Consider the following 27,513-nt stretch of genomic DNA (forward strand, 5'->3'; position numbering starts at 1 on the left):
ACATGTATCACAGTCTTAATAGTACTCTGTTGGATCTGGATTTCATGGGCCTTCTATAACAAAGGGGTGCTGTCATACTCCTGCAGAAAAGCAGCTGTTGCTAGAATTTCCATGTGACTTTTGAACCACCCAAATACTCTGAAGCCTGCTTAAAGTTGCTGAAGAACTTGAAAATGAGGAAATAGGCAAGGCAGAAACATAAGTAAAGTAGGAAACTATGTGTAGTCCAAATATCTGGAAAAAGAAAAAACCTTAAAACCATAAAACCATGACACATATTTAGAAAAAGAACACCATACCAGGTGTTTACCAGATTCTTGGAATGTTTATCTAATCCAGTCTGTCAGAGAGTCCAGAGTATCTCAAAGGGTGTGAAGAGAGTTATGGTCATCCTTGAGGGAACAGAATATGCTATGGTGCAACATGAGCATAAGTCTCTGTGCCTTTGCACTGAAGACATAGAGTACCAAAGGTCTCTGTGCTAAAGATAGTTTAACCTCCCAAGGAGAAATCTTAAGAATTAATTTCCACCTTTCAGAAATACATGCATTAATAGAGAGTGATGATTTACTCATGATGTATTTTTCTAGGTTGCATGTACTGTATGTTGAACTCTGATTGTCCTTGCTTTCATATACTCTAGTGTGATGCTGATTTTCTGTTTAACAGCTGTCTGTTCTTGCCAAGTTTGGCTCCCCACAATGCACCCACCAATAATGCTGTCACGACAGGACTTATTGATGGTGCAGTTGTCAGTGGAATTGGGACTGGTAAGTACTTGGGTATTATTGTTAGCAGTATTTTTTACCTGATGATGTTCAGGTATGAAGTGATGTTATGGTGTTGGATATTGCATGTTCACTACTGAGAACTTTGTGTCTTTATTTTTATGTTGCTGTTACTTTTTGCTCGTAAGGCAATGAAAAGCTATACAAAATGCAAATGTGCGATTGCTTCAAAGTACAAGGCTTTCAAGAGAACATAAAACTATGTGTTAAGAACAAATGTAGGTGCCAGTGTTAAGTGGCCAGAGCATAGGAACCATAGGATGGATTGTAAGGCCATCCTTGTTGCTTACTTCAGCTGAATTGTTCCCTGAATCAGTATTACTGATGTAGTTACAAATATAATTCTAAAAGTCCCATCTAAATTGCTTTCCATCCCATATATTTGCTCACTGCAAGCTATTCAGCCTACAGTGACCTGGTATGTTATGGGCTAACTGAACATGATATGTTGATCAAAATAAGTCTTTATTTAAAAAAAAAAAGGAAAAAGCAGAGGTTTTGCTGCAGTAAGATGGGATTACTGTCAGACAGCAATTGAACTCTGTGAGCTTTTTGTTGTTCTGTGGGAGTACCTGTGGAAACTAAAAAGCGTTGAGTGTATCTGGCAGAGAGATCTTTGGCAAGGAAGACTGGATGGATCTAAATCAGTCACACCTGTGGATAATGTATTCTATAGTGATATTAACTCTCTCTTAGAATCCCCTCTTTTGTCTAGGGAACTGAAGCTTGAGTGTTCTGAACAAGCGCATCTTTAAAGTTAATTTTTGTCTTTAGGGTAAGAATAGTGTTCAATTGTTGCTTTGCCTGATTTTGAAAGAAGTCCCTCTGAGCTAGCTTGATGTGACTTTCTGCAGGCTTCTGTTGGAAGTGGGAATAGCAGCATCCAAGTTCACAAAGGAAAAACTTGAGAAGGCATAACTAGTATTAGCTGAGGAACTAAGCAGTTGGGGGAAAAAAATGAGATAGGAATATGTAGGTGTACAAAGTAGTGGCTATTCCAACTATATAATGAGTTTTCCTTTTTGTTCTTAGGTGAACGATTTTTCCCACCACCATCCGGTTTAAGCTACTCAACTTGGTTTTGCATTGAACATTTTAGTACTCCTCCTAATAACCATCCTGTCAGACTTCTTACTGTAGTGCGGCGCGCAAACTCCTCGGAGCAGCACTATGTGTGCCTTGCCATCATCCTCTCAGCAAAAGACCGGTCACTAATTGTTTCAACCAAAGAAGAATTACTTCAAAATTATGGTAAGAGTAGTTGTGTTGTCTGATAATCCTGACAATGTTATGATTGTCTAGATCTAGACTAGACAAATGTCTTATACGTAGGAATTGCGTGACTGAACTTGGAGCTTCATCTGCTTTGCTGTCTGGCTAGTTGAAGGCAGTCAGTCATTTCCTTTATGTTTTAATGATGAGATCAGTTTGCAGAAACAGTTTGTTGGTGCATTTGGCATCTGAGATCAAGAGAGGAATTACAGTAAGTGCTATAAAAAGCAAAGTGAAGCTGATGAGGCTGCTGAATTTGCTTGGGAGTGCTGTCAGTGTGGTTGGAGGCCTCAAGTTCAGCCATTTCCTGTCTCCTGCTTTATCCTTCTGTAGAGCTTCCAAGCCAGCTGTTCAGTTCAGGCCAATGACTGAAGATGAACAGGGGGCAGAGGAGGAGCCTTCTGTGCATTTCAGGCTTAGTACTTTATCAAACCAGCACAGTCTTAGTCTTCTGTCCCGTTCTGTTCTATTTTGAATAATAAGCACTAATATTTTTTTTCTTCATAATTGTAAGTATTTACAAAAACATAAGCAGACTATTATAGATACTCTTTACTTTCATGATAAATAAACATTTGCATAATTTCCTATTTTCTCTAAGTAGAAACTCAAAGAAAAATATGTTAAAAACCTAACGAGAACTTGGAGACTCATTGTACAGGGGTAGAACTAAAGCTCGTAAATTAGAAAGATAGTGACAGCTTTTTCTTACCTGGAAAGCTTAATTCTTATAGTCAAGGAATGGTTGGAAGGGACCTTAAAAGCCCATCTGTTTCCAACCCCCTGCTGTGTGCGGGATTGCCATCCACCAGATCAGGCTGCGCAGGGCCCATCCAGTCTGGCCTTGAATACGTCCTGGGATGGGGCATCCACAACTTCTACGGGCAAGCTCTTCTGGTGCCTCTGAGTAAAGAGTTACCACCTAACATTTAATCTAAATTTTCCCTCTCTGAGCTTAAAACGTTTCCCCATTGTCCTGTCACTATCTGCCCATGAAAAATGTCTTCCTCCCTCTTGTTTTTAATCTCTCTTTTAATTACTGGAAGGCCTGGCACCTCCTTGGAGCCTTCTCTTTTCCAGACTGAATAAGCCTGAGCTTATGTTCGTAGTAATTGCTTTAGCCTACATTGGAGCAGTAAATTATACGTTTTTAGTTTGTAAGCTCGTATCTAACTCTTTAAAAGATATTGGGTTTGAAGAGGCTTTGACAGAGAGGATTTGAATGTCTCTACCTACAAAGATTCCTTTTCAAGTGAATGGGATACTTTGCTTTGGTGATCTGCTGCCTTATGATGGCTTATAGTAGTTGATGGTGTGCAGTCAAGTCCTGAGCAGGTCGTTACCCGAAGAGCAGAGATAGCTGGCCTGCCAGTGTGTGGGATTGACAGTGCTGACAATTTGCTGTGAGAATAAACTGAGTGCTTTAGGGATTCTTTTTGTGAGTGAGAGTTGCACTTTGAGGTGTTTGGCTGGAGAAAAAGAAGTTAAGGAAAGATTATTTTCATATCTGGAAGTCAGTTCTAAGAACTCTGCTTTTATCCTTTTCCTTGTGCTATTTCTAAAGACAGTAGTGTTCTCTCTGTATACGCTGTTACTGAAGTGAGGGGATTAATTTCTTTTCCTTCAGCATTGAAAGAATGAAGAGAGATCTGAAAAACTCCTGCTTTCAGTTGAAATGCTCTCTAGTGTAGAATTTTCAAACTTTGCCTTTTTTTCTTTTTTGGGCTTTCAAGTAGAGAGTGGGAAATTTAGGTGATTCTGATGGAGAAACTAATGGACCTGAGTATTGCAAACTGATCATGCTTTCTAGTGTGAAATCAAAGGATGTGTTTTTGAAGAAGTAGAATTAACAATAATAAAAAAAATATTTATTGAGAACTGAAGGCAGCAGTATACGTTGAAGACAGATACCTAAGAAAGGGAAAAGACTTGAGTGGAGTGAAGAGTAGCGAAAAATGCCCTTTGGACACGAAGATTGGAGCAGGAGGAGAGAGATGCTCCAGGCATCAGAGTACAGGTTTCCCTATGTCCTCTGTGGAGGACCATGCTGCAGCACAATCACACTGTAGCCCACAGAGAAGGGTAATGTGTCAGGAGGAAGTATGAGAGGTATGGATATCTTTCTAATGTGTGTGTTAGATTAAAAAGTAGCTTTGAATTTTCAGAGACTGTTAGAGAGAAACCTGTAATGGGAAGAGAGAAGGAGAGAAATAAAATGTAATTTTCAACAATCTAAAATTATCCTGAGAATTTTCTTAGGGAATTTTTAGGGCCAGAAGAACAGATAGACATTATTGATAGCAACAAAACTTCTCATTGGCTTATATGCAAATACTCGTAGAAGTTCAGTCTGTGATAATGTGTTTTGAGTCCTTCAAAAATAAAGTCATTCATTCAGTTCTTGTACTTGAAATTTTGAAAGGAATATTTAAAACATTCTGATCTTGTTAGTTTTATTACTTAACTCACACAATGTTTGTTGTATTTTTGGTTACTTTATCTTTGTGTATTTACTGAAATTCTGGCTTTAATGTGTTTGCTGTGGATTTTTGCGTTTTCTGATGACATAAAAATCAAACTAATAACATTTTTCCTGTTGCCCTCTAATTGGTACTTTCCTTTTAGTTGATGATTTCAGTGAAGAGTCGTCATTTTATGAAATTCTTCCTTGTTGTGCCCGTTTTCGCTGTGGTGAGCTCATTGCAGAAGGCCAGTGGCATCACCTGGTTCTGGTCATGAGTAAAGGCATGCTGAAGAATAGTACAGCAGCACTGTACCTTGATGGACAGCTTGTTAACACTGTTAAGGTAAAATAAATCTTGAAATAATCACTTTTATTGGGTGGAGTGATCTCTTTCTCTGTGTGTGTATATGCATACAAAATAAGAGGATCCTTGCAAAAAGATCTTTGCTCAGTATGCAGCTTCCAGCCTCATTTCTGTTAAGGAGAAGATAATGAGTGTTTTCTTATGGTTGAGCAATAGCAGTACTGAAGAGAAGCAGGCATGGTGCATTGCATGTGAGGCAAGTGTGACTAGATTAAAAGAACTACAAAATGATGAATATGACTTATTCCAGGACCATTTAGTAGAATCTAATTTTTGAACATTAGCAACATTACAGAAAAAGCCAGGTTTTCACATTTATCCAGGTTTCTCTTTTTCCAGCCATCTTGCCACCCCAAGAAATAGCCCTTGTCAAGTGTTTGCTACTGAGATCTTAAATGTTACCAGTTGAGTGTGGATGACGTGCATGTAGTTGTCAGTGTTTTCTTAGCAGCTGGAACAAACTAGTAGACCAAATCCAGAGAACATGGAAGAACACTTGGGACACTGTCCTTACCTATAACTGATAATGAAAGAGTATTTGGCACCTGACGGGCATGGGTGTTAAAGAAGGGAGTAAGCTAATTGCACTGTGGGGTGCAAATCAGTTAGGTTAGTGTACTGCTATAGGTAGAAGGATATTCTAGCTTTTAAATTTTGTGTTTATTACTGCATCTGCAAAGAGCGTTGTATTAACTTTTCTTATTATGCCAGTTGCCTTGATGTGCTGATTATATTTGACCATACATAATTACATTCAGTAGCTGGTCTTAGAATTTTTACACTGTAGGAGGAAAATGCCTGCAAGATTTTTACTACTGTTATATATGTGCCAGCATGTTATCCATACGTTTGTTTACTGTTGTCTGACAAACTTATCAATTTGAGTTGATTATACATCCACTTCAGCATAAAATGGTGTAATTATCAGAAGCTTATTTTAATAAATTGAAGAAGGAGAGAAAAAGGACACAAGATTATGAGGTAGTCTTACTGATTTTGGGAAAAAAAAGCCCAACCACTGACAGTCATGAAGTACCATGTTTTTAGAGGCAAGATACAATCTCACTCTATTGCATTTTTAACTACAGAACTCACTGTGTTTTCACCCTGTGTTTCTCTGCACACCCTGGTCATTTGAAAACCGCTAGACTTCTGATCTTTGCATTTACCATCTGGATAATGCCTTTTACCTTTACCATATAGTGTCAGAATACCGCGTGTTACGTATCAATCAATTGCTATGTCCCCTGGTTTGCAGAATGCTTCCCTAAATTTCTAAAGTATCTACTTTCTTTTCACGGTACCTGGATGTTCTCAGTAACTTCACTGTACTTTTCTGCCTTACAGCTTCACTATATTCATAGCAGTCCCAGTGGCTCTGGTTCTGCCAATCCTCCTGTAGTCAGCACTGTCTATGCCTATATCGGCACACCGCCTGCACAGCGCCAGCTCTCATCCTTGGTGTGGCGCTTGGGCCCTACGCACTTCCTGGAGGAAGTTCTGCCTGCCCCAGGAGTTAGCACCATTTATGAACTGGGACCAAATTATGTTGGAAGCTTTCAAGCAGTATATGTACCGTGTAAGTAATTCAAATGGTAGTCAGTAAGATGGTCTGAGTTAGTTGAATCCAGCGGCAGAAAAGGTGTGAAAAAGAAAATAGGCAGTAGCAGAGAAAAACCATAATAAAACAAGTGTGGAATTTGTTCAGGTTGTGAGATACCAAAGTATCACGAAAAAGCAGGTAGCTCTCCTTGTGTATCCTGAGTCAGAGAGTGAGAGGGAATTGTTTGTCCTGTATAGACCTGTGTCAACTACTTGCTTTTTTGACAATGATTCAAACCCAGCAACTTACTCTGGTTTTGAGTATCTGCTGGTCAGTTACCATTTCTCCTGGAATGCACGTTAGCTCTGTGCAACTTGTAATCACTGCATTAACCAGAGCAAACTCCATTAATGGATATGTACATTCACTTCCAAGAATTAAAAAATTTTCCTGCCTTTATGCTCAGTCCAAATTCACCTGGAATCCTACAGTGGTTTAAGAGAGTTCGTTTCTTAACATGTTGACTTTGTCAAGCATGGCAATATATTTCTCCTACATGAGCTTTTCTCCATTCATTGTGTTTCAGGACTAATCTGCTCCAGAACAGAGGATGTGTTTCTGTTTGGGGCAAAGCTGTTTGCAATACATGCACTGTGCCAAACTCTGAAGAGTCTGATACAGGCTACATTATGGAGCTCCTTAATGTAGACTTTTATCTTGGCATCTCTACGCAAAAAGTTTGCTTTTCCTTAATGCAATGGTTATTTGTGAGAATCCTGGAGGAGGAATGAGTCCTTGCAATCTTCTACTGTTGTTCTTTCAGAGGAAATTCTATCTGACCTACCATTTAACTGTGCCATACTTACATCAGAAGTTCTGTCTCTCATTTTGATAATCAAGGTTGCCATCTTCTGAGGATTTGTTCTATATTTAAGCGAGAAAGATCTGATACTCTTGAGGCCTTGGGAAGAGCTCTCAAAGAGCAATTTGTTCAGTAGAATAGATTCCTTTCTTAGTGGAAATGGAGGAATGTTCTCAGGGCATCTGTGTGAGCAGACAATTTCACAAGTAATTTCATTCTCAGTGGAAACTGAGACATCTGAAATTCTCTCAAGTGAGACTCAACTGAGATGTGATTCTTATTGAAAAATTATGTTGATGCCAAGCTTGTCACTTCTTTCAGTGTTAGGTAAATAAAATACATGATTTTTCAATTCTATTAATATATTTCATTGGTGTTGGATGCACCTTTTGACTTGGATTGATGATGTACAAGAGAATTTCTGCAAAGCTTTCAGGTGCTCTGCACAATTCCTCTGAGTACTGTAGACAGCTGTCACTCGTGTTTGCAGTGCCTTCCAAGAAGCCTCCAATATGGGAGCAAAGGTTAAAAAAAAAAAAAATTGAAAGGTTGGAATAGATCTTCTCTTCAATGCCTAAGCCTTTTGCTTCTTTATTAGTCATGCATCTCTTGTACCATGTTCTAAAGTAGTTATCTTAGCAAGATGTTGTATAAAGCCTGTTGCCACACATAAAGATGAATCAAACACGTTTTTCTTTAAATTGAAACGAAAGTGAACAGCTCTTAGGCTGGGTACAAACTGAGAAAAGGAGTAATGTTACTTTCCAAAAATTGAGATTAAGAAGAACTGCATCTTTTATTGCAGGTCCAGGCCATAGGCTACCTGTTATCATTAAGTAGATGTTGAAAGAAAATGTTTGTTATATTTTATCCTTCTTTTTTAAATAGCGGATTTTTATGCCATCAGTAGACTAATAGGCCATCAATCTGGTTTTGGCTGTGTTGTGGAAAATATGTAAAAGCAATATCAAATCAAAATCAAATGTGACTGTAGAAGCTTTCTTCCAATACATATCCTCTAGTGTGATTTCAATATTTTACTGTTAATACTGAAGAGAAAACCAATGCTTTTTTCATTGTGTTTTTAGGCAAAGATTCCAAGTGTGAAGGAAATAACCCATGTCCAGTATCATTAGTACCAGAAGAGAAGGTCTCCTTTGGTCTCTATGCACTCTCAGTTTCTTCTTTTACAGTGGCAAAAATAAGGAAGGTTTACAACAAACTGGATAGTAAAGCAATTGCCAAGCAGGTATATTGGAAGATGAGTTCATTTGTATGACTTTTCAAGACAGTTTGCTCTTAGGAACTGGGAACAATAATGTCCTTATCAGAAGAGTTACCTGTAATTACTTCAACGGTTTAAAAAAAAAAAGGGGGGGGGGGTTTGAGACTCTAGATTTTATTCCTATTCTCGGAATTACCAGTAGCTTTGTAGTTGGCTTCTTTATGGAGGTATTTTTGCTTTTTAATGTAGAAAGTAGTTGTAATCATTTAGAAAAACAGTTAAGATGATATAGTTGAGAAATACTTATGCTGTTGCAGATGAACAAATCTGATAGCATTGTTATCTGACTGCATTTGGACATCTGAATACTGGTTTACATTTTGTACTTTGAGAAAATTCTTTATACGGAGGACCATATATTGGGATTTTGTTTTTCAGTTAGATTAATCCTCCCTGAACTCTGGAGACTACAGTAGTGAATGTCCTGATGACTATGGTGTAGTTTAATTTTGTTTTGTATTACTCTCTCACAGGAGAAAAATACGCAGGTTATGTTCAGACTCATGTAGAAAAGGTTAAAACCTTCTGTGCCTCTTCTTTTTTTTCTTTCCTTATTTTCTAAAGCTTGCAATTTCTTCTCATGAAAATGCCACACCTGTGAAGCTGCTACATAACTCAGCGGGGCACTTGAATGGACCTGCACGCTCCATTGGTGCAGCTTTGATAGGATATTTGGGTGAGTTGAGTAATTGAGAATTATGAAGTTTAAACATCATTAATGAATTGTTGTTAAGAACTTAGTGCTGGAAGATGAATCACATATTGATTAATGTGATGTTTATGGTGCATGATTAAATTTATTTTACATTTTTATATTGTATTGACATCTTTTTTGTTTTAGTGGTATGGAATGCTTTTTTCACTTCCTATGTGTACATTCACATAGAAATACTTACCTGTTTTTTTAGTTCATAAACTATTTTCCAGTTCAGAACTTCCATCACCTCCTCTTCTGAGGTGTCAAAATGCTCCTGGTGATATTCTTTTAATAAATCAAGCAGTACTAAAATGCAAATTACTTACATGATTTCCCAGTGATTTCCTATAAGATTTGATTTTAATTAATTTATTTTCATTGCCTTTGCTCAGGAGTAAGAACATTTGTTCCCAAGCCTGTTGCCACTACTCTGCAGTACATTGGTGGAGCTGCTGCTATTCTGGGACTTGTGGCCATGGCATCAGATGTAGAGGGACTGTATGCAGCTGTGAAGGCTTTAGTCTGTGTGGTAAAGAGCAATCCACTAGCCAGCAAAGAAATGGAAAGAATCAGAGGTTACCAGGTGTGTAAGAAATACCTTAAAATAGACTGGATTTGTTGATTTTCAGTGTCTCTGCTAGCAATTCCCTTGTGTTGCAGTGACCTTAGTTTGTGCTCTTGGGTTTACCAAGCTCTTGTCTGTTTAACAGAGACTAGTTAGTTGGATAGCTTCTAAAGAGCAAGGTGGAAAACTTCTAATCAGATCTGCCAATTTAATTGTTCTGCTGAAACATCTTCCTTAATACAGCAAGAAAGAGCACAACTTACGTCACTTAACCCTGTTAACCTGAGCCTGTTGCTACAAACATAAATGGCACTTAATGCTGTTAACATGAGCCCATTGCTACAAACATAGGAGCTTCTATACCAGTGGTTTACCAGCAAGAGAGAGCTTGAACAAAAAAGCAGGCTCGTAGAATTATTATTTTGAGATGATTGCATAGACTTCATAACTGGTGATATTGGTCATTTTCAAGCTTTAAACTTTTTAATTCTCCACTGAGGTAGAGTAGGCAGAATCACTTATGCAAAAGAATCATTTGACTTTATATATATATATATCTTCATGTGACCAATGAATTTTCTGATTCTGATGAAGATTATTTTATTGAAACTGAAAATGCACCCGTGGTTTGGGCTGCATATTTACAAACCTTTTAATGCTAGAGATCAGTATAGTTATGTTGAAACATTTCATTCCTCTTAGCCTGTAGACTGTGACTTACTACTTGCTATTCTCTACGATGTAGAATGGTAGCTGTTTCATAAGCTGAAGGGTATGCTAGGTACTCTTGTTTGGTTTTTTTCTTTCTGTTTTTGTTTTTAATCAATAGTAATGCCATTTTCAAGCTTGTTCATCAAAACTATCAAGTACTAGAGGTACTTTATGCACCTTCTTAAAAGGCATACTGCCGTTTTACCCACACTTTGTTATTCTTAGTTGGCATGCCTACATTGTCATAGGGTTCCTTATCTGTTTACTCATTTTAGTTGCTGGCGATGCTGTTAAAGAAGAAACGATCCCTTCTGAACAGTCACATACTCCATCTGACTTTTTCCTTGGTGGGAACTGTTGACAGTGGGCATGAGACCTCCATTATTCCAAATTCCACTGCCTTCCAGGATCTGCTCTGTGACTTTGAGGTATGTAAAGCTACGTGAGAAGCAATGATGATACTGGTTAATGAGTACTTCGCCAAACTGATAGCACACTTTTAGTACTGAACAACAGCAGATTAGGTTAGTCTCCTCCAAACATACTGTTTTATATATTGTATGGTAAAATAGCTCAGGTGCAAAATTATTGGTAACTTTTTGTATTTGATTCGCTCTTGAAACAATTCACAGGCACCAAGGTTGGTTCATGCTTTTTGTTGTACTAGAAGATTACAGAATCATAGAATCACAGAATATCCCAAGCTTGGAATGGACCCAGAAGGATAATTGAGTCCAACTCCTGTATGTTTGTAGTTTTCTGTTCTACAGTAATTTTATTTTAATCTGTATTTTACTGCAGTAAATATATTCAGGCATGAAAGATGCAATGAAAGTAACAGTAGGAGGTAAATTTTCAACACTGGACATTGGAATCACTTCATCATATGTCTTCTACAAACATAATAATAAAGTAGTTAAAAGAGTTAAAATTCTGCTTGCACAACCTATGAAATATTCAAGTTTTCTTGTTTTAAAGTGAGGATACTAGACAAGTTCAGAATGAAATGCAAATGTAATAGACATGATTTGTGATAGAGGCTGATTGACAATGTTAGGCGTTGATAGAACTCTTTGCCATTTGTTCCTTTTGTATTATCTGTATCTGATGCAGTGATCTGAGTGAAGCTGTTGTGATTCTCGCCTACTTCAAAAAAATAAAACAAAAACCATCGAATTACTAATTTTACTGATTTAGATGTGCATTTCAGCATTTAAATGCACTCCTGGAATCTTTATTTAAGAGTTCTGTCTAGGAAATACTCCTGTTGCCTTCACGTTAACAGAACTGGACTTTAATGTAAGCAGAAAATACTCTCGCCAAGATCAGTAATACACTGTAATTACAGAATGAAAACAAGAAGTGACATTTCTTCTTTTTTTTTTTTTTTGGATAAGGATGTTAAAACTAGAAATAAGTTTATGCTGTTTAAACAATAATTCTTTTTGTATTTTTAACAAACCATTTGAATTACAGTGATGATTCCTTTGTGCTCACAAAATTAAATATAAGCCTAATAGAGGTTATTGCATCTACCTCAGATATTATTTGTGGTAGACTCTTAAGCTGGATGAACTGGTTAGCAGAGAGAAGGCTGTTAATCACAGCCCAACTCCTTTTACACAGAGTAAGATCTTTGTGTAGCCGTGAATTCTGCTGAATATTCTTGGCTTATTTTTTATGTTAAAAGGAACCAGATGAGAAATTCCATCAATTTTATAGTCATTCAGAAACTATTATTGGAATTATCCAATTTAATACTTTAAAGTTCAGTGTCACGTTTTTTCACATAAGGCCAAGAACAATAGGAGGAAGAGTAAGCATACAGTATTAATTAAAAAAGAAAAAGCACATAGTAAGTCTGTGATTCAATCAGAAGAAAATTTCAAGAACTCTCAAGAAGTCACTTTTCCTGACTTGTGATTTTTTTATTGCTATTTTTTTATTTCTGTATTTAGAAATCAGTGATTCTTATTATTTCATGAAAATCTGATCAATTTGGTGTTCTTGTTCTTGTGCTAAGCAGAATAAGGGAAAGACTGTTCTGATCATTTCAGATAAGATTTGAAGAAAAGGAAAAGCAAATAATTTTTCACTGCAGCTTGTTTTGCACACATTCATTTTTTTATTCAATAGGAGATCAGTTTTATGATCTGAAGCTGTAACGTTGAACTTTCTGGTTTTATATATTTTTTTCTTTTGAATACATGTATATTTTTTTTTTGCTAGGAGATTGAAATCATTTAAAATACTATGCAGAAAATGCTGGGTAAAGACAGGGTAAAGAGGAAGGCAAAAAAAAGAAAAAAGGGAAGGCCCATGAGTTCTGTGCAGACAGAAGATAAGAAGATCAATTTCACAAACAGACAATCTTCACTTTAGTCAAATAAACACAGCAGTACCATCCAGCATTTCACATCAGCATTGTAAATCACACACAACTTTTGGGTCTGTTTACTATCTGTCTAAGGAAAAAATTGCAGATAGCGTTTACATTTTTGTCTGTAACTCTGAATTTCACGCATGATACGTTTACAGAGACTGTCTTTGGTACCAATGTGTGTTACTTTAGTTCTGCACTAGAATATTTAATACTTAACTGAATTTGAGGAAAAAATAATTGAGAACCTTACAGTCGTCTTATGAGCACAGTGGCCAGGTAAAAGTTTTTATCTCTTCAAGACGTTTGTAACTTTTGGTATATTAAGCTTGCTTGTCAGTTTAGAGTCTTCAACTGGATGTGAATACAAACCTTAACCATTGTTTATTCTGTATTTCAGGTCTGGCTTCATGCACCCTATGAACTTCATCTGTCATTATTTGAACACTTCATCGAACTTCTCACAGAGTCCAGGTATAAGCTGGTGCTGGCCTACTAATGAGGCTTGCAGGGTTAGATAATATGAAGAGGTTGCTCCAATTTTAATTTGACACCTCCTTTCCTTCCTTCTTTCAGTGAAGCTGCAAAGAATGCGAAGTTAATGAGAGAATTCCAACTTATCCCAAGGCTGCTCTTGACTCTTCGAGATATGTCTCTCTCCCAGCCTACTATCGCTGCAATTAGCAATGTGCTGAGCTTCTTGCTTCAAGGCTTCCCCAACAGTTATGACTTACTCAGGTAGCCCACGCCCATGTTGAGTCTGGTTTAGGTGTTTTCATTATGTTGCTGATATTGATCAAAATACAGTTAAACCACTGTGAAGTAACAAACGTAGAAAGTTCCTGCACTGAATTTTGTCCTACAAGAAGTGACTGAGGGCATAGGCATAACCATTTTTTAAACTTGATTTAAATATTAAATTCAGTTTATATCTAAAGAGGTGTGACTGAACAATAGAACTTGCTCAGTTTTGCAGTGAAGTAACAATGAGGCCTTATTCTTGCTTCATTTTTCATGTGAAATGCTGAGCACTTTTAAATTCAATTGACTGTTACTCAAGGTTGAGCAGGAGGATGCTTCTGGTTAAAATCCAGCTTTGATGACTCTCTCACAAAAGGTTAATGTCAAGATTTTTTCTAATTCATCACTACAGAAAAATATTTAAGGTTGTTAGGTATAATGATAGTAATTATGTATAATTGTATTATTTTGCATAATTAAGACTGGTAAAAGTTGCATTAATGGTTGCAACTCATCTATTCAAGATTACGTGAAATGTTTTTAAATTAATTGAATTCCTTAATTGGGTTTTTTCATCTCCTATTTGATTATTATGGAAATTGATAAAATATTACCAGACTTGGATGTTTTTTTCTTATGAGTGATTTTATTTTCAGCTGCTTATGTAAAGTACAGTCAAAGGTATCAGAAACATCAGAAAGCAGTTCAAGAATAGACAGCATAGGTGTAATTCTTAAATTCCTGTGGAATTCCAGTACAAATTGGAGTGTTCCAACATCACCTTTTCTGTTTCCTGGAAGTAAAGATAAACATATTGGATAGCTTAGAATAAATAGCTGTGGACCTTTTGAGGTTAATTCCAGGGGAAAGAGGAATATTCTGTCTCTTTTCTTAGAGCACCTCATCATCATCTTGTTCTTGAAAACTGTGACCTTGTGTTGTATCACTTCAAGCTGTAGGCATGAATGTTATACCATATGAATGTTTTTTTTGATGTACTGCTAGCTCAGCTGTAATTGTTGGTGAATGTTGTGTTCTCTTTTCTTTAACTTGCAAAATTCCTTTTACCAGAAATTAGAGGTATCTTTACACTTCCTGAATGTTAAAGTTTTCTGAGTCCCATAACTACAAACTTGTCTGCCAAGATTCCAATTAGTAATGTACATTGCTTTGGTTTTTGGCTAGCAACTTTAGATTTAGGCTGTTTTATCAACCTCTAAATATGAGAAAGTTTTTGTATATTGCCCTTTCACTAGTGTTCTGATTTTGTTAGATGTAAATTATTGATAGGGGAGGATTCATCTGTCATATCAATGCACGATGTTCTTTTTGTGTATATCAAGGTTTGGACAGTTCATCTCTTCCACTTTACCTACGTTTGCAGTCTGCGAGAAGTTTGTAGTCATGGAAATAAATAACGAAGAAAAGCCTGACAGTGGTAGGTTATTGCATGACTTAGAAATAGTAGAAGAGTAATAGTTTCTCTTTTGTACTTAAATACTTAAAATGTACAGCAGTATCATTTTGTTATAATGTGGCTGACAGCTGTGAAACTTCACTTCTTAGTATTGCATGCAAAGCAGTGCAAAAACCACACACTCTAATTTTGTTTTTCTTCACTTAATACTGCACTTTGTCCTTCTGTTTCTCTAACATGCTACTTAAATTGTGTATCTCTTTATTATGTGAATGGGAGAGGGAAGTGCAATGTACATCTGCCTTCCAGCTTTTTCTGTTAAATAAAATATATATACACACATATATATTTAGTCTTCAATAATACATACATTTAATTGTTTTGAGAATATTTCTACCCCTGTTTCTTAAAGTAAAGATACTTATACTGTTGTTGTTTTGCTCAGAGTCCCCTGGGAGAAATGACCTTAGAAATGGTGGATTTGAACCAATATCTGAATGGGATGCCCAAAGATGCTGTAGTTTCTGTATCCCTTGGGAATATAGTGGTAGTCAGGAACAAGTAGCAGGGATGGATTTCTGCTTCCTATGAGCTTTATTTGTCTGTTTTTCCTACAGATCAATGTTAGGTAGTCTGCACATTTATCACTGCGTTTCATGTCTCTCCTTACTTTCTCTCTTTGCAGTCTCAAAGATGAAGACATTTGGCTTTTATCAGTAAAAAACAATAACTTGGGTATAGGAGAGAGATCCTTATCTGTGTTTTCACTGTGCTGGCCCAGGTTATCCAGAGCTTATGTTGCTTTTTCCCTGCCTGGAGCAGTGGAGAGACATGGGGTAGAATGGCTCTGGGACAGGAGTGAAGAGGGAAGTGTAAGATGGAAGGCATCAGATTTCATATTTAAGCTGTATTGTGGCCCTCGAAGATGCTGATTTCTTGTCTGTGGCTTATGCACAAAACTAGGGCACAGAATGTTTCCAGAATGTCTTGTTCTTTGCGTGTGTCTCCTCAAGCATTTCTTTTTGTAATACTGTGAAAAGTGTTCCTCCTTCAATATAATAAAGTACAATAAGAAGGATTCAACAAATGGCAGTAAAGTTGATCTTGAGCTGTTTGTACATCTTGTAGTAAACTTGTTTTTCAACTGATGAGTTCAGAGATCTGACTTGAAAGAAAAGGAAATTAATCACTCTTCCTGTATCTTACATTTCGAGGGAATTGTAAACTATCCTTTTAAAATTTCTATAGTTTTTTTTTTGTTTTATCCCACAGAAAGCATAATGTTTATCTAACTGTTGTGAGTTTTTACTAATTTCTTTTCTCTTTGTTTGTTTGTTTTTTTTTTTAATTTTTTCATGTCAGGTACCAATTGGCTTAACTAATGCAGAACACCACAGTTTAGAAGATGCAATATCCTTCTATCCATCCTTCAAAGCTCAAGAAATGCTTTGTGAAAAAATAATGGAAGCACCAAGCATTTCTCAGCAGTGTGTACCAGATCAAGTGTAGCAGGCTGTCTGTGCTTTAGTACAGCTTTCTCTTGATCTCAGTAGGAACAGATTGAGTTTACTTGTGTATGGAGGTTATGAGTAGTCTTTAAAATGTCCATGTTCCAGAAGTCTAATCTTGCTTAATTTGGTTTGTACTTACTGTCTAGGAACTGAGGATGATTTTGGAGGACTTGTTTCAGCTAATCTTATTCTACTGCGGAACAGGCTTTTAGATATCCTCCTGAAACTTCTATATACTTCCAAAGAAAAGACAGCTGTTAATTTGCAGTAAGTACCAAGAACTTAAGATAGAGCAAGGATAATATTTTCTAATTTGAAGGGAGAGAATTATACAAACCCCTACTCCATTCATTGCTTAAATTGTATAATTTTATAGGAACTGTTAAATGATTTACACAGCTGTTGCTGAATAAACTGTGGATAGGCTGGAAGAAATAGAGTTCATGATTCTTGAGTTTTATGTTCTCAGTTGTGCTATGATAATAATAGTAATAAGCAGATGGAACCTACATGTCAGTATTTTCTTAAAATATTCCCAAGTAACTATTTTCATAGTAAAACAAATAGATAAAATATTTTTTAAAACCAAGATAGTTTATTAAAAAGCATACCTGTGGAAAACTTCATATCTCTGTATAGCTCAGCAAGTTGAAATGAGAAAGAACAATTGTTGACAAATGTTTTCAGGTCAGCATTCCAGAAACAGCAATTGAAGAAATCTTATCCCAGTCAGAATTGTCTGAGTTAGCTATATTCAGTCATGCCCTTTACCTAAATGAAAACTGACGTTGCTCTCTGGATTCTCTTTAGTGAGAGTTGCAGAGTAACATTCCTTGTTCAGAGGTAGGCTAACTTTAGCATGCAGGAAATGCTTGGGTAGATCTGAATTTTCTTCAGTCTTGAAGTTTGCTCTGTAGTGGAGGACACTGACTTATACTGTGTAGTAGGAGGATAAATGCTTTAATGTGTGATCCTTTTCTCTTTTGTTAGGGCTTGTGAAGAACTGGTGAAGACCCTGGGGTTTGATTGGATTATGATGTTTATGGAAGAACATCTGCATTCCACCACGGTCACGGCTGCCATGCGAATTCTTGTGGTCCTGCTGAGTAATCAGTCCATCCTTATTAAATTCAAGGAAGGTCTCAGTGGTGGAGGCTGGCTTGATCAGACGGATTCTGTCTTGACCAATAAGATTGGTACTGTGCTAGGTATGGTATGAAAACTCTCTTATGGGTGCACCCTTCCTGTTACTGTTGTCTCTGCTCTGGTCAGATGCTGTTGCCCTTCATTTTTCTGAGATATAATAGATTTCCTAAGCAAAAGGGAGCAGTTCTACACAGTTGACATTGCACAGATGTTGTTATAGTTCAGTATTGCATGAAGCCTGAACCACAATCAGTTTTTTATCACTGTCAAGGCATGGTTAATTATGTCCTGAGGGCAAGTGCATCTGAGCTAAACGCCAAGGCATCACACAAGATGCTCAAGCAAATGAAGATTCAGAAAAAAATATTAGTTGCATTAGTTACAGCATCATGCAGTGTTAAACCTGTGCTGCTTTGTTTAGTGAGTTCTATGCAAATTAGAGTTACCAAATTGGATTTGTGCTACCTGGGAAATTTCTGTGTGTACAGCTTCATTTCAGCCCTTCTTTTCCTCTGCTTAGCTTGCTGTTATACCTTCTTTGGGCACACGTATGCCCCCTGGCTGCTACTAAAGGTTATTTTGGGGGGTTCTTAAAGCCTTGTTTACCCAGTCTTACCAGAGTTTACCATTATCCTGCAGGACCTAGAATGGATATGGTATGGATAATGGTATAAGGTGTTAATGCTATATTCTAAGCTATCTCTAAGCTGTCTGAAATAAAGGATGTTAGTTTTTGGTAAACGGGCAGCGTAGGTGTTCTTTTGCCCTTCTGATTCCCTGAAATTTATTAGTTGCTGGTAGTTTGCCCCAGCTCTACTGACAGGATTCTGTACAGACTGTTCTAAAGGGGTGCAGCATGAGACAGGAGGGCTCCCAGAGCTTATGTCCATGAGAATGTGTCTTTTTTATATCATCTTCATTTGACACCAATATTTAAAAAGGGAGAAAAATAAAAGCATAGCTTATGCTTGCTGAGGGCATTTAGTTATTTGCTGTGAAGTTTAATTATGGAGATTCTAGTTTAAATCTTAATAGAAAGTGCAACCTGTCATAACACCCACTTGCCATAGCAGTACAGGACCACCAAGAAAGCAGTATTTCATGGTTGGTTTGGGTTTTTTTTGTTTTTTTGTTTTTTGGAGTACTTCAGTATTCCTTTTCCTTTTCATCCCTTATCTCCTGGATCTTAAGAAGCATTTACTATGGAGTTTCTCAGGAAAAACAAGACATGGTACCTGATATTAAAGTCAGTATTATTTTAGAAGCTTGGTAAGCTGTCACAAAGAATAACTTCTCCCCTCTTCTGTTTCCACCGTGACAGTGGCTCTCTTTGGAGAGAAGCAATGTATTTTATACAAGTTTGTGAAAGTTTTTAACTTTATTTCCTCTGTTATGTTATCTGAAGGATTTTTTTTTTTTGTAACCTTGATCAGGATATACCATATCTTCAGTGAGTCTGTTTTGTTTTTTTTTTTAGTAATACAAAGACAGTAGTTTTCAAATTGCTGTCAGTTTAGACCCTTGTTCAAATGTAATAAAATTAAGTGGCACTCTTCCCTTGAGCTGGAGCTGGCTTTGGATCAGGGCAGTTGTAATTACTGTTAACGCAGCTTAGTTGTTGTTTCTAAGGTGGCTGTGCAAGTAACGACTATTCTGTGTTAAAGCAGTAGGTAATCTGTTTCTTCACTAAAGACTTTTCCAAACTGGTTTATTATATGAAAATAGATGTTAAAATTTGAACTGTTCTTAATTTTGAAGGAGGACTTTTCCTGAAATGTATACTTTAGTATACTTTAGTGAAATACGATGTCCAGCTTGTTGTGCTTTGTCCCTTTGAATTCTGTCAAAGTGCCTTGTGCAATCTCATTCTTCACATAGATCATCTGTCTGGGAATTCAGTCTCTTTACGGTGGCTTCCCATAATGTATCTCTCATGGTATTACGATCAGTCTTTGCATCAGCAATGAACTAGGAAACCTTTGGCAGTCTTTAAAAAACCATATTACATATGCAAAGATTTGTTGTGAACATACTGCAGCATCTGTTGTTTGGCTAACTCAGATCTGTACTTTGTGTAATAATTTCTTCATGTTTGCATGTATGTGCCTTAAAATTTGAAACCCATTGACATTTTAGGCTGTGGACTGTTTCTAATTCATGGTCTTTTTTTAAATGTTCAGTAATTTCTTCAGTCACATAATCTTTCTAAAATAGATGTGTATTTATAGTCATATTGGAACAGCATATGTGGAGTTGTCCTTTTTGGTTTTTTTCATATTTTGGTATGTATCATTTGAACTGATGCCAAGATACATTGTAGCCAAAGAGATATTTTAAAAATTGCTTCTAATCAAATGACAGTGACCTATACAACTGCCTTAATTTTCATTACTTTGTTATTTTAAATGCATTATATAACATTGACTCCAAGATTTCTGCTGCAACCTGCTGAGATTGACTTTTGTTTAATCTTGCTGATAGACTTTGTGCAGGTCTGTAGCAAGGGTTTAATTAGTTGGGTTCTTCATTTATGTCTATATGGATCTGAGTGTGTATGTATGTATTTAAGAGTTCGTTTTTATAGCATGAAATTTTTGGGGAGGTACCCTCCTAAGTTCAGCACTTCAGTATGGGTGAGCTTCGCAGGCATTTCCCTGTTAACACTGTTGGCTTTTGCGTTTTCCTTTCTCTCAGGGTTCAATGTTGGCAGGAGTGCTGGTGGAAGATCGACAGTCCGAGAGATTAACCGTGATGCATGTCACTTCCCAGGCTTCCCTGTCCTGCAGTCCCTTCTCCCCAAGCACACAAATGTACCTGCGCTCTATTTCCTCCTCATGGCCCTTTTCCTGCAGCAGCCGGTCACTGAGCTGCCCGAAAACCTGCAGGTCAGTGCGCCCATCGCCAGCGGCCGATGTAAGCAGGGCTCACAGGTAGGGATTACCTAGTAAGATGTAAGTGTTATTCTGTCTGTCGTCAAAGAAAATAATGGATTAACACCCCCAATCCCCTGCAGCTGACACAAAAGACAGTGCATCCTGTTTTATGCTGTGTTGGGAGTGGGAGGATGAGATGCTATGGGAGTGTGTGGAGGGCAGCTTGTTGTGGCAGAGCTGCAGCTGTTTTCTGTCTTGGATGCTCTGGGGTCAAGTTGACGTGGAATGGAGTATGACTTTTTTGGAAGAGTAGGAGTGATTGTGGTAAGGAGAGGTCACAAGGTTACAAACAAAACAAGACAGTTATTTAAAAAAAAAAAATTGTATTTTCAGGGAAACATCACAGTTCTCAAGGGAAAAATGTATTATCGTTCTCAGCAGGATGATTTTTAACCTGTTTTAATTGCATGTAAATGAATAGGAAGCCTTAGTGTAGTCTTATATGGAGAAAAGCCTGCTGTTGACAAGGTATACATTTAGAACAGATACCAAGAGTGCCAACATCCACTTCTCAATGGGAAATTGGAGGTAAAAATTACGGATCAGAAGGTATCCTGCCCACGTTTTCTCAAGAGAAATACTTGATGGCACATGTAGCACTATGCTGTTTTAGAGTTGTGAAGCTCATCTTCTGCTTACAGTGTTGAAATACAGTGACGTTATACTGAAATGAAATGCAGCTATCTGAAATGTCTGGCAGTGGAGCTCTTAATGCTAGAGCTTGCGCAGTTTGTCATTTTTCTATTTATTTTTAAATGTTTTTTTAAAATGTATTACTGGAAAATACAGCTTGGTATATTTGCTTTGCTCATGTTTTGTTTCTGTGGGACACTTAGTTTTGTTGCTAGATATACTGAAGTAAAATGAGTTGATTGTGCAGCATTTGTGCTGGCATGTCTCGTTTCAGAAGATGTAAATGCTTGGAGAAGGAGGGAGCTGCAGTTATGTTGCTCTGTGGTTGGAAGGAATTTTCTTCAGTGCCTCATGACACATGATCTCCCTACGAATTTCTGGGGGATTTATCTTTTTACATTCTGTAGTCTTATATTATTTAGATACTGTCAAGTGAATGTCATATATATAATAAAAAGTGGTATCAAATTGCACTGCAGAAGGGGTTTATTTTATGTGTTTCTCTTCTTTTACCTCTTATAGTTTGATTTAGATTCTATTTGGACATTCATATTTGGAGTTCCTGCCTCTTGTGGCACTGTTACCTCTTCAGTACACAGTGTTTGCACAGAAGCTGCCTTCTTGCTGTTGGGAATGCTGAGGAGCATGCTGAATTCAGTAAGCATAAGTATTTTGCATTTATTTGAACATACAGAATTGCTTGAGTCCACCATCTGGTGAAAAGCCAAATTGGAAAGGTGAAGTTTTAGTGTTATGACACACCCAGCCAGCATTTAAGCTCATAATACTTGCATAAAATCCATCGTTGTCATTGGGTTATTCTGTCTTATTTTGTTTCTTGTTACCTGTAGCAATATTGGTGGCTGTAAAATCAGCATTGCTTTTTCACAAAAAGGCTAAGCTTTGCATTTTGCTGCAAATAAAGCAAAACCAGGAAGCAGAAGGATAAAATGCCCTTGGCAGAGATAACAGATTTTTTTTTCCTGCTTAACATCATGGCAGTATGTTTGAGACTCTCCAGTCCATCTGTTCAGAGCTCTGATAGTTGCTGATTTTGTGTGTGAAGCTTCCATATGCAGAGAAGTCCCCTGACTATTAATAGCCACATACTAGAGGAAATGAACTTATTGCCAGAAAAATGTGTTCTTTTCATTTTTGAATCTAATGTCAATAGTAGTGAAAGTCGGTTTCTTAGTGGAAAACTTTGGTATCAAGTAGGTCCTAAAGCATTTATTTGCTGAAAAGGATCTTGTGAAACATATGTAAAGCAGTACCTTTTCAGGTGTAACGACCAAGCAGGGGACATGTTTGTAATATGCACTGGGAAGTGTTGGCTACATGTTTCACATGTGTTGGCTTGTCCAGATGTGACCAGCACACATATCCAGAAAACATGGCCTGGCGACCTGCTGAAGTTCCTGTTACGAGTTGATGTGTCAGACTTGTGTGTTCATATCCTTGGTCACATGTTGGGGTCAGATGTTCATCATCATGTGCCCTGCTCAGCAGCCAAGTGTTTTGTCACATGTGGTGCCTCATTCCTCACAATTTAGTGAGGTTCTCAGACACATGTTCTGTCTCATATTTGATCAGACATTGATTCATGTGTCTGGACACCGTGTCTTCAGTCATGTCCTCTGGACCCCTGTTTGGTTGTCTGTTCTGACACATGCTCCAACACATCTGACATGGTCTAGATCTGTTTTCTGACACTGTCGTGTTTGGTCGCACAGTTCTGCTCTATTTGAACAACTGTTTGACCAGTTTTGATGCATTTCACACCATCTCTGGCCACACTATTCCTCCTCCCACAGCTCTTCTCTGACGGGAGTATTCCTCATATAGCTTCATCTGCACTAACGTGCTGTTTGTTTTTCAACCCAGCCCTGGCAGTCTGAGGAGGAAGGCTCCTGGCTTCGAGAATATCCCGTCACCTTGATGCAATTCTTTCGCTATTTGTATCACAATGTGCCAGACCTTGTTTCCTTGTGGATGAGCCCAGAGTTCCTGTGTGCGCTGGCAGCAACCGTATTTCCTTTCAACATACGACCTTACTCTGAGATGGTAGGAAATTCAGTGAGTTGGATTTTCTGTTCTTTTTCCCACAAATGCACTTTTTGAGGTTTTATCAATTAGAAATCTCATGAAGATAAAGCTCTGCTTGCTGTGCAGAAATTGATGGTTTTAAAGACTGGACTGGAAAATTTGTATCTACGTTTTGAAAATGAGAGGGGTGTGTGCTCAACCAAAAGGCAGGTACTGAAGCTTCATTTCTGGGGTAACGTACACTGCTTATTTGTTTTCTAGTGGGCTAGTTCTCTCACATAAAAGAATCAAATTAACTCAGATTTACAATAGGAAAAAGGCTGACTCAGCTTCTCTTTCTCCTTTCCATTCTGGAGGATGTGATAGAATCTTAAACTGCTTCTTCCCCCCACTTTTTCTGTGGCTGAACCACAAAACAGTATTTTTGTCTTACCTGGAACTGCTGAGCTCTAGCTAGGATAGTGTGTGAATCCAGCTTTCATTGCATAGCTGCCTGAAGCAGGAAATATTACAAGCTATTAATCTTCTGTATTCTCTATTAGATCTTATGTATTCTCTGAGCTAGTTGTTATTTATAAATTGTGCTATTTCTAGAGTTTGAAAGGAAACAGTTATTGTTAGCTGGCATTTAAAGGTAATTGCACTATGAACGTGAAAGGATAATTAGGTTACATGTTGGCAAATGTGATAACTAGCGTATGGCAAAAATATTTACATGTATATGTTGCTGAATCTAATAAAGATATACAGATTATTTTTCTTTTAACCGGAAGTAGATGCTAGGAGTTCTGGTAATGCTGACTTGGCATTTGCCTGTATAGAAGAGCCTTGCATCTCTGAGTTATTTTTAAGTACTTTCAGTGCAAAGTACCTTTAATTCTTCAGTTACTAACTTTTTCAAAGCCTTTGGGCCTTTTTCTTTTTTTTCTTTTTTTTTTTTTTTTGCAATGAGAATATACATTTTTGCAAAGTATTTAGAAGTTACCCAAGGAATTCTTGTTCATGGATATTTTTCATATTAAATGTGGCCTCTAGCTCAGGTAATTCATGCCAGCCTTTGCTGGCTTTTTTTCCATGGCAATGAGAACCTAGAATTTGGATACATTGCCTGTTGGACCTGATCCTGAACACAATAATCTTGGAAAACAAAAAAAAGAGTTGTTGGGAAACTAGATTTGAAGTGTATAGCCTTGAAATGGTAAGTGAAAGATAGAGGAGTGGAATGACTGCTTTTAATTTGCTCAGCTCTGGAGCTTTGACATGCTGCTTTTCACAGGTCACTGATCTTGATGATGAGGTCGGGTCCCCAGCTGAAGAATTCAAAGCCTTTGCAGCTGATTCTGGGATGAACAGGAGCCAGTCAGAATACTGCAATGTTGGCACCAAGACATACCTAACGAATCATCCTGCCAAGAAGTTTGTGTTCGACTTCATGCGTGTGCTGATAATTGACAATTTGTGTCTCACACCAGCCAGCAAACAGACTCCGCTGGTGGATCTTCTTCTAGAGGTAAAGTGAATTTTGACTTACTGTGACAGTTTTTTTCCACCCCTGTTTCTCTTTCCCTTTGTCTGGCATTCAGTAGAATCTTGGAAATTGTCATTAAATAGGAGATGCAGGAAAAGAATTGTCTCAAAAATTGTTTAACAATTTGGAAAACCTAAGAAAGCAAGAATTAGAGCATTTACATATGTTAGAGACACCCTCAAATGCCTGATCAAAAAATCCTCTTGCTATTTATGGAATCTTTTCTTGCTATGCTTACTTCTCCCCTACTATCAGTTTTGTTTGTGGGCTCCTTAGCTTTAAATTAGCCAGTCAAATGGCTCTGTTAGCTTCTGCACATGTAACTGAGCACACTGTGTCAAGGTTTTGTTCCTATTTTGTGCTCTCCTTAGACCTCATTTTGGCATCTGAACCAGTAACTCCTTTTATCTGGTGATGCAGGAATTGGCTTGCAGCAGTAGATACTTAGCAGTGCAGCATGAGTTGCATAGCTTTTCTTTAATTCTATTCTTACAGAGTATGATTAATTTGTTATACATCTATTAGCCTGTGATGACTGTATTGCTATTGCTCGAGATATAAAATCCTTACAAATCCCTCAAGAAATATTAAGTACTATGTTTTATTCATATTAGATAAAAAGGGAAAAAAAGTGGCAGGACATCTGGTGCCATATGCTATAAAAATTCAGAGTAACTGTGTTATCTTCTTGCAGAATTCTCCATTCAGGTTTGTGACAGCTGTGCAAAGCAGCCTTCTGTTAATTGTTAGGCAGGCAATGAGGAGTTTAACTGCTCTGATATATCCATGCCATCTTCACACAGTGTATTTTGAAACATTTAGTTCGCATTGATTCACATTCTCCCTCAGCCCCTAACTACTTGTTACCCTCATCCCTGTGCTGCTGTGTCCCTGATTGCTTCAGCAGTTGCTGGAATTTTGGATTGTGCTTACGTGATCCCCTAACACATTTCCTGAGGTAGCTGGACATCTCTTACAAAGCAAAAAATAAATTGTCAACTGGTGCAGCTTTACATAAATATCAGGAAGAGTATTTGAGGTCATGTCAATCTGTTCTCATTACTTTGCTGCTGTTTTAATCTTTAAACTTGTCAGTGTTTGTTACTAATCCCTCATAGAGTGCAGGATATGCGCGCACTGCTAAGCTTCTAGAGTGCAAAATGAAGCAGGCTCAAATAAATAGCCCTAAAAAACACTGGAATTCTGAGTGGAGCATTTAGTAGATACGACAATATGTTCTGGAACACCATGAGGTGATGGTATTTTTTCCTTTGAGTCACAGAATCGTAGAATGGCCTGGGTTGAAAAGGACCACAATGATCATCTAGTTTCAATCCCCCCACTATGTGCAGGGTCGCCAGTCACTAGACCAGATTGCCCAGAGTCACATCCAGCCTGGCCTCGATTGCATCCATGGATGGGACATCCATAACCTCCTTGGGCAAACTGTTCCAGTGTGTCACTGCCCTCTGTGTGAAAAACTTCCTCCTGATATCTATCCTAAACCTCCCCTGTCTCAGTTTAAAACCATTCCTCCTTGTCCTATCACTGTCCACCCTTGTAAACAGCCATTTCCCCTCCTGTTTCTATGCTCCCTTCAAGTACTGGAAGGCCACAATGAGTCTCCCTAGAGCCTTCTCTTCTCCAAGTTAAACAAGCCCAGTTCCCTCAACCTTTCTTCACAGGAAAGGTGCTCCAGCCCTCTGATCATCTTAGTGGCCTTCCTCTGGGCCCGCTCCAAGAGCTCCATGAAGTGCAAAGGAAATAAAGATTTGGTGCATCCATCCATTATGTGACCATATCAAGGTTGATATTGTGGTATACAAAAGCCCACATAGAAGTGATGGTAAATTTAGATGTCTTTGTTTTCAGAACGGAGTCATTATGTGAACTGAGGAGATCACAGCTGAACTGTGTGTTCAGTTACAAATTGGTACATGTTTTAGGAGTGTGTTCTTTTCCATTTCCTGTTATGGAAGTAATAGAAGATGCATTGACATATTGGCAGAACATGCATTTAATGGATTTGAATTGGAGTACTGCTCACTCCATAAAATTGCATACAGCTGTTGTGAATTTGATGTCTGTTCCTAAGTTTTTAGATAAAGCTTGTGAGAAAGGGAAAGCAAAAACTCACCTAGAACACCCCTTCTCTGTTTTGGTTCTCTCAGAGATATTAATTATGTTTTCATTGCATTTCTTGAATCAGGCTTCCCCTGAAAGATCGACACGAACGCAGCAGAAGGAGTTCCAGACCTATGTTTTGGATAGCGTGATGGATCACTTACTTGCAGCCGATGTTTTATTGGGTAATATAACTGTTTAATTCTCAAGCTGTGTCACTTAAGGGAAAGTTCATGATTTTTTAAAAACTATTTTTCGTTATTAATGCTCTCATCTGTTACAAATCAAATGCCCTCATCTCCCTGTTAGAATCATAGAAAATCCTGAGTTTGATATTCTTGTTCTGCCCTTTTCTTTCCTTGGATGTGTAAATGGTATTGCTGAACTTTTACATTCCCTCTTGGTCTTGATTGTGCCAAAGCTGTAAAACTGAAGTTATACAAAGAAGCTATGGAGGATGAATCTTTTGGGTTTGTAAGCCAAATTTTAGTCCTGTCAGAATG

At 37.6% G+C, this 27,513-nt stretch overlaps 1 protein-coding gene across 11 annotated transcripts in view; it reads left to right on the plus strand.

Annotated features, from left to right (window-relative positions):
* WDFY3 (WD repeat and FYVE domain containing 3) overlaps positions 1 to 27,513 on the plus strand; it is a 141,099-nt gene that overhangs the window by 79,625 nt on the left and 33,961 nt on the right. For 8 of the 11 annotated variants that reach the window (XM_090139035.1, XM_090139033.1, XM_090139032.1 and 5 more), the window contains 18 exons: positions 670 to 770; positions 1,821 to 2,039; positions 4,686 to 4,867; positions 6,236 to 6,467; positions 8,382 to 8,542; positions 9,143 to 9,254; positions 9,668 to 9,858; positions 10,827 to 10,979; positions 13,332 to 13,405; positions 13,508 to 13,669; positions 15,016 to 15,110; positions 16,747 to 16,867; positions 17,591 to 17,808; positions 20,441 to 20,676; positions 21,835 to 21,969; positions 23,197 to 23,388; positions 24,635 to 24,868; positions 27,096 to 27,195. In XM_090139035.1, the coding sequence (XP_089995161.1) occupies positions 670 to 770; positions 1,821 to 2,039; positions 4,686 to 4,867; positions 6,236 to 6,467; positions 8,382 to 8,542; positions 9,143 to 9,254; positions 9,668 to 9,858; positions 10,827 to 10,979; positions 13,332 to 13,405; positions 13,508 to 13,669; positions 15,016 to 15,110; positions 16,747 to 16,867; positions 17,591 to 17,808; positions 20,441 to 20,676; positions 21,835 to 21,969; positions 23,197 to 23,388; positions 24,635 to 24,868; positions 27,096 to 27,195 (2,918 nt within the window). The remainder of the gene's footprint in view (positions 1 to 669; positions 771 to 1,820; positions 2,040 to 4,685; positions 4,868 to 6,235; positions 6,468 to 8,381; positions 8,543 to 9,142; positions 9,255 to 9,667; positions 9,859 to 10,826; positions 10,980 to 13,331; positions 13,406 to 13,507; positions 13,670 to 15,015; positions 15,111 to 16,746; positions 16,868 to 17,590; positions 17,809 to 20,440; positions 20,677 to 21,834; positions 21,970 to 23,196; positions 23,389 to 24,634; positions 24,869 to 27,095; positions 27,196 to 27,513) is intronic. The other 3 variants (XM_090139037.1, XM_090139040.1, XM_090139038.1) reach the window with 2 other exon arrangements.

Source organism: Phasianus colchicus, chromosome 4 (genome assembly GCF_987193195.1).
Source record: "Phasianus colchicus chromosome 4, bPhaCol1.hap1.1, whole genome shotgun sequence".
NCBI lineage: Eukaryota > Metazoa > Chordata > Aves > Galliformes > Phasianidae > Phasianus > Phasianus colchicus.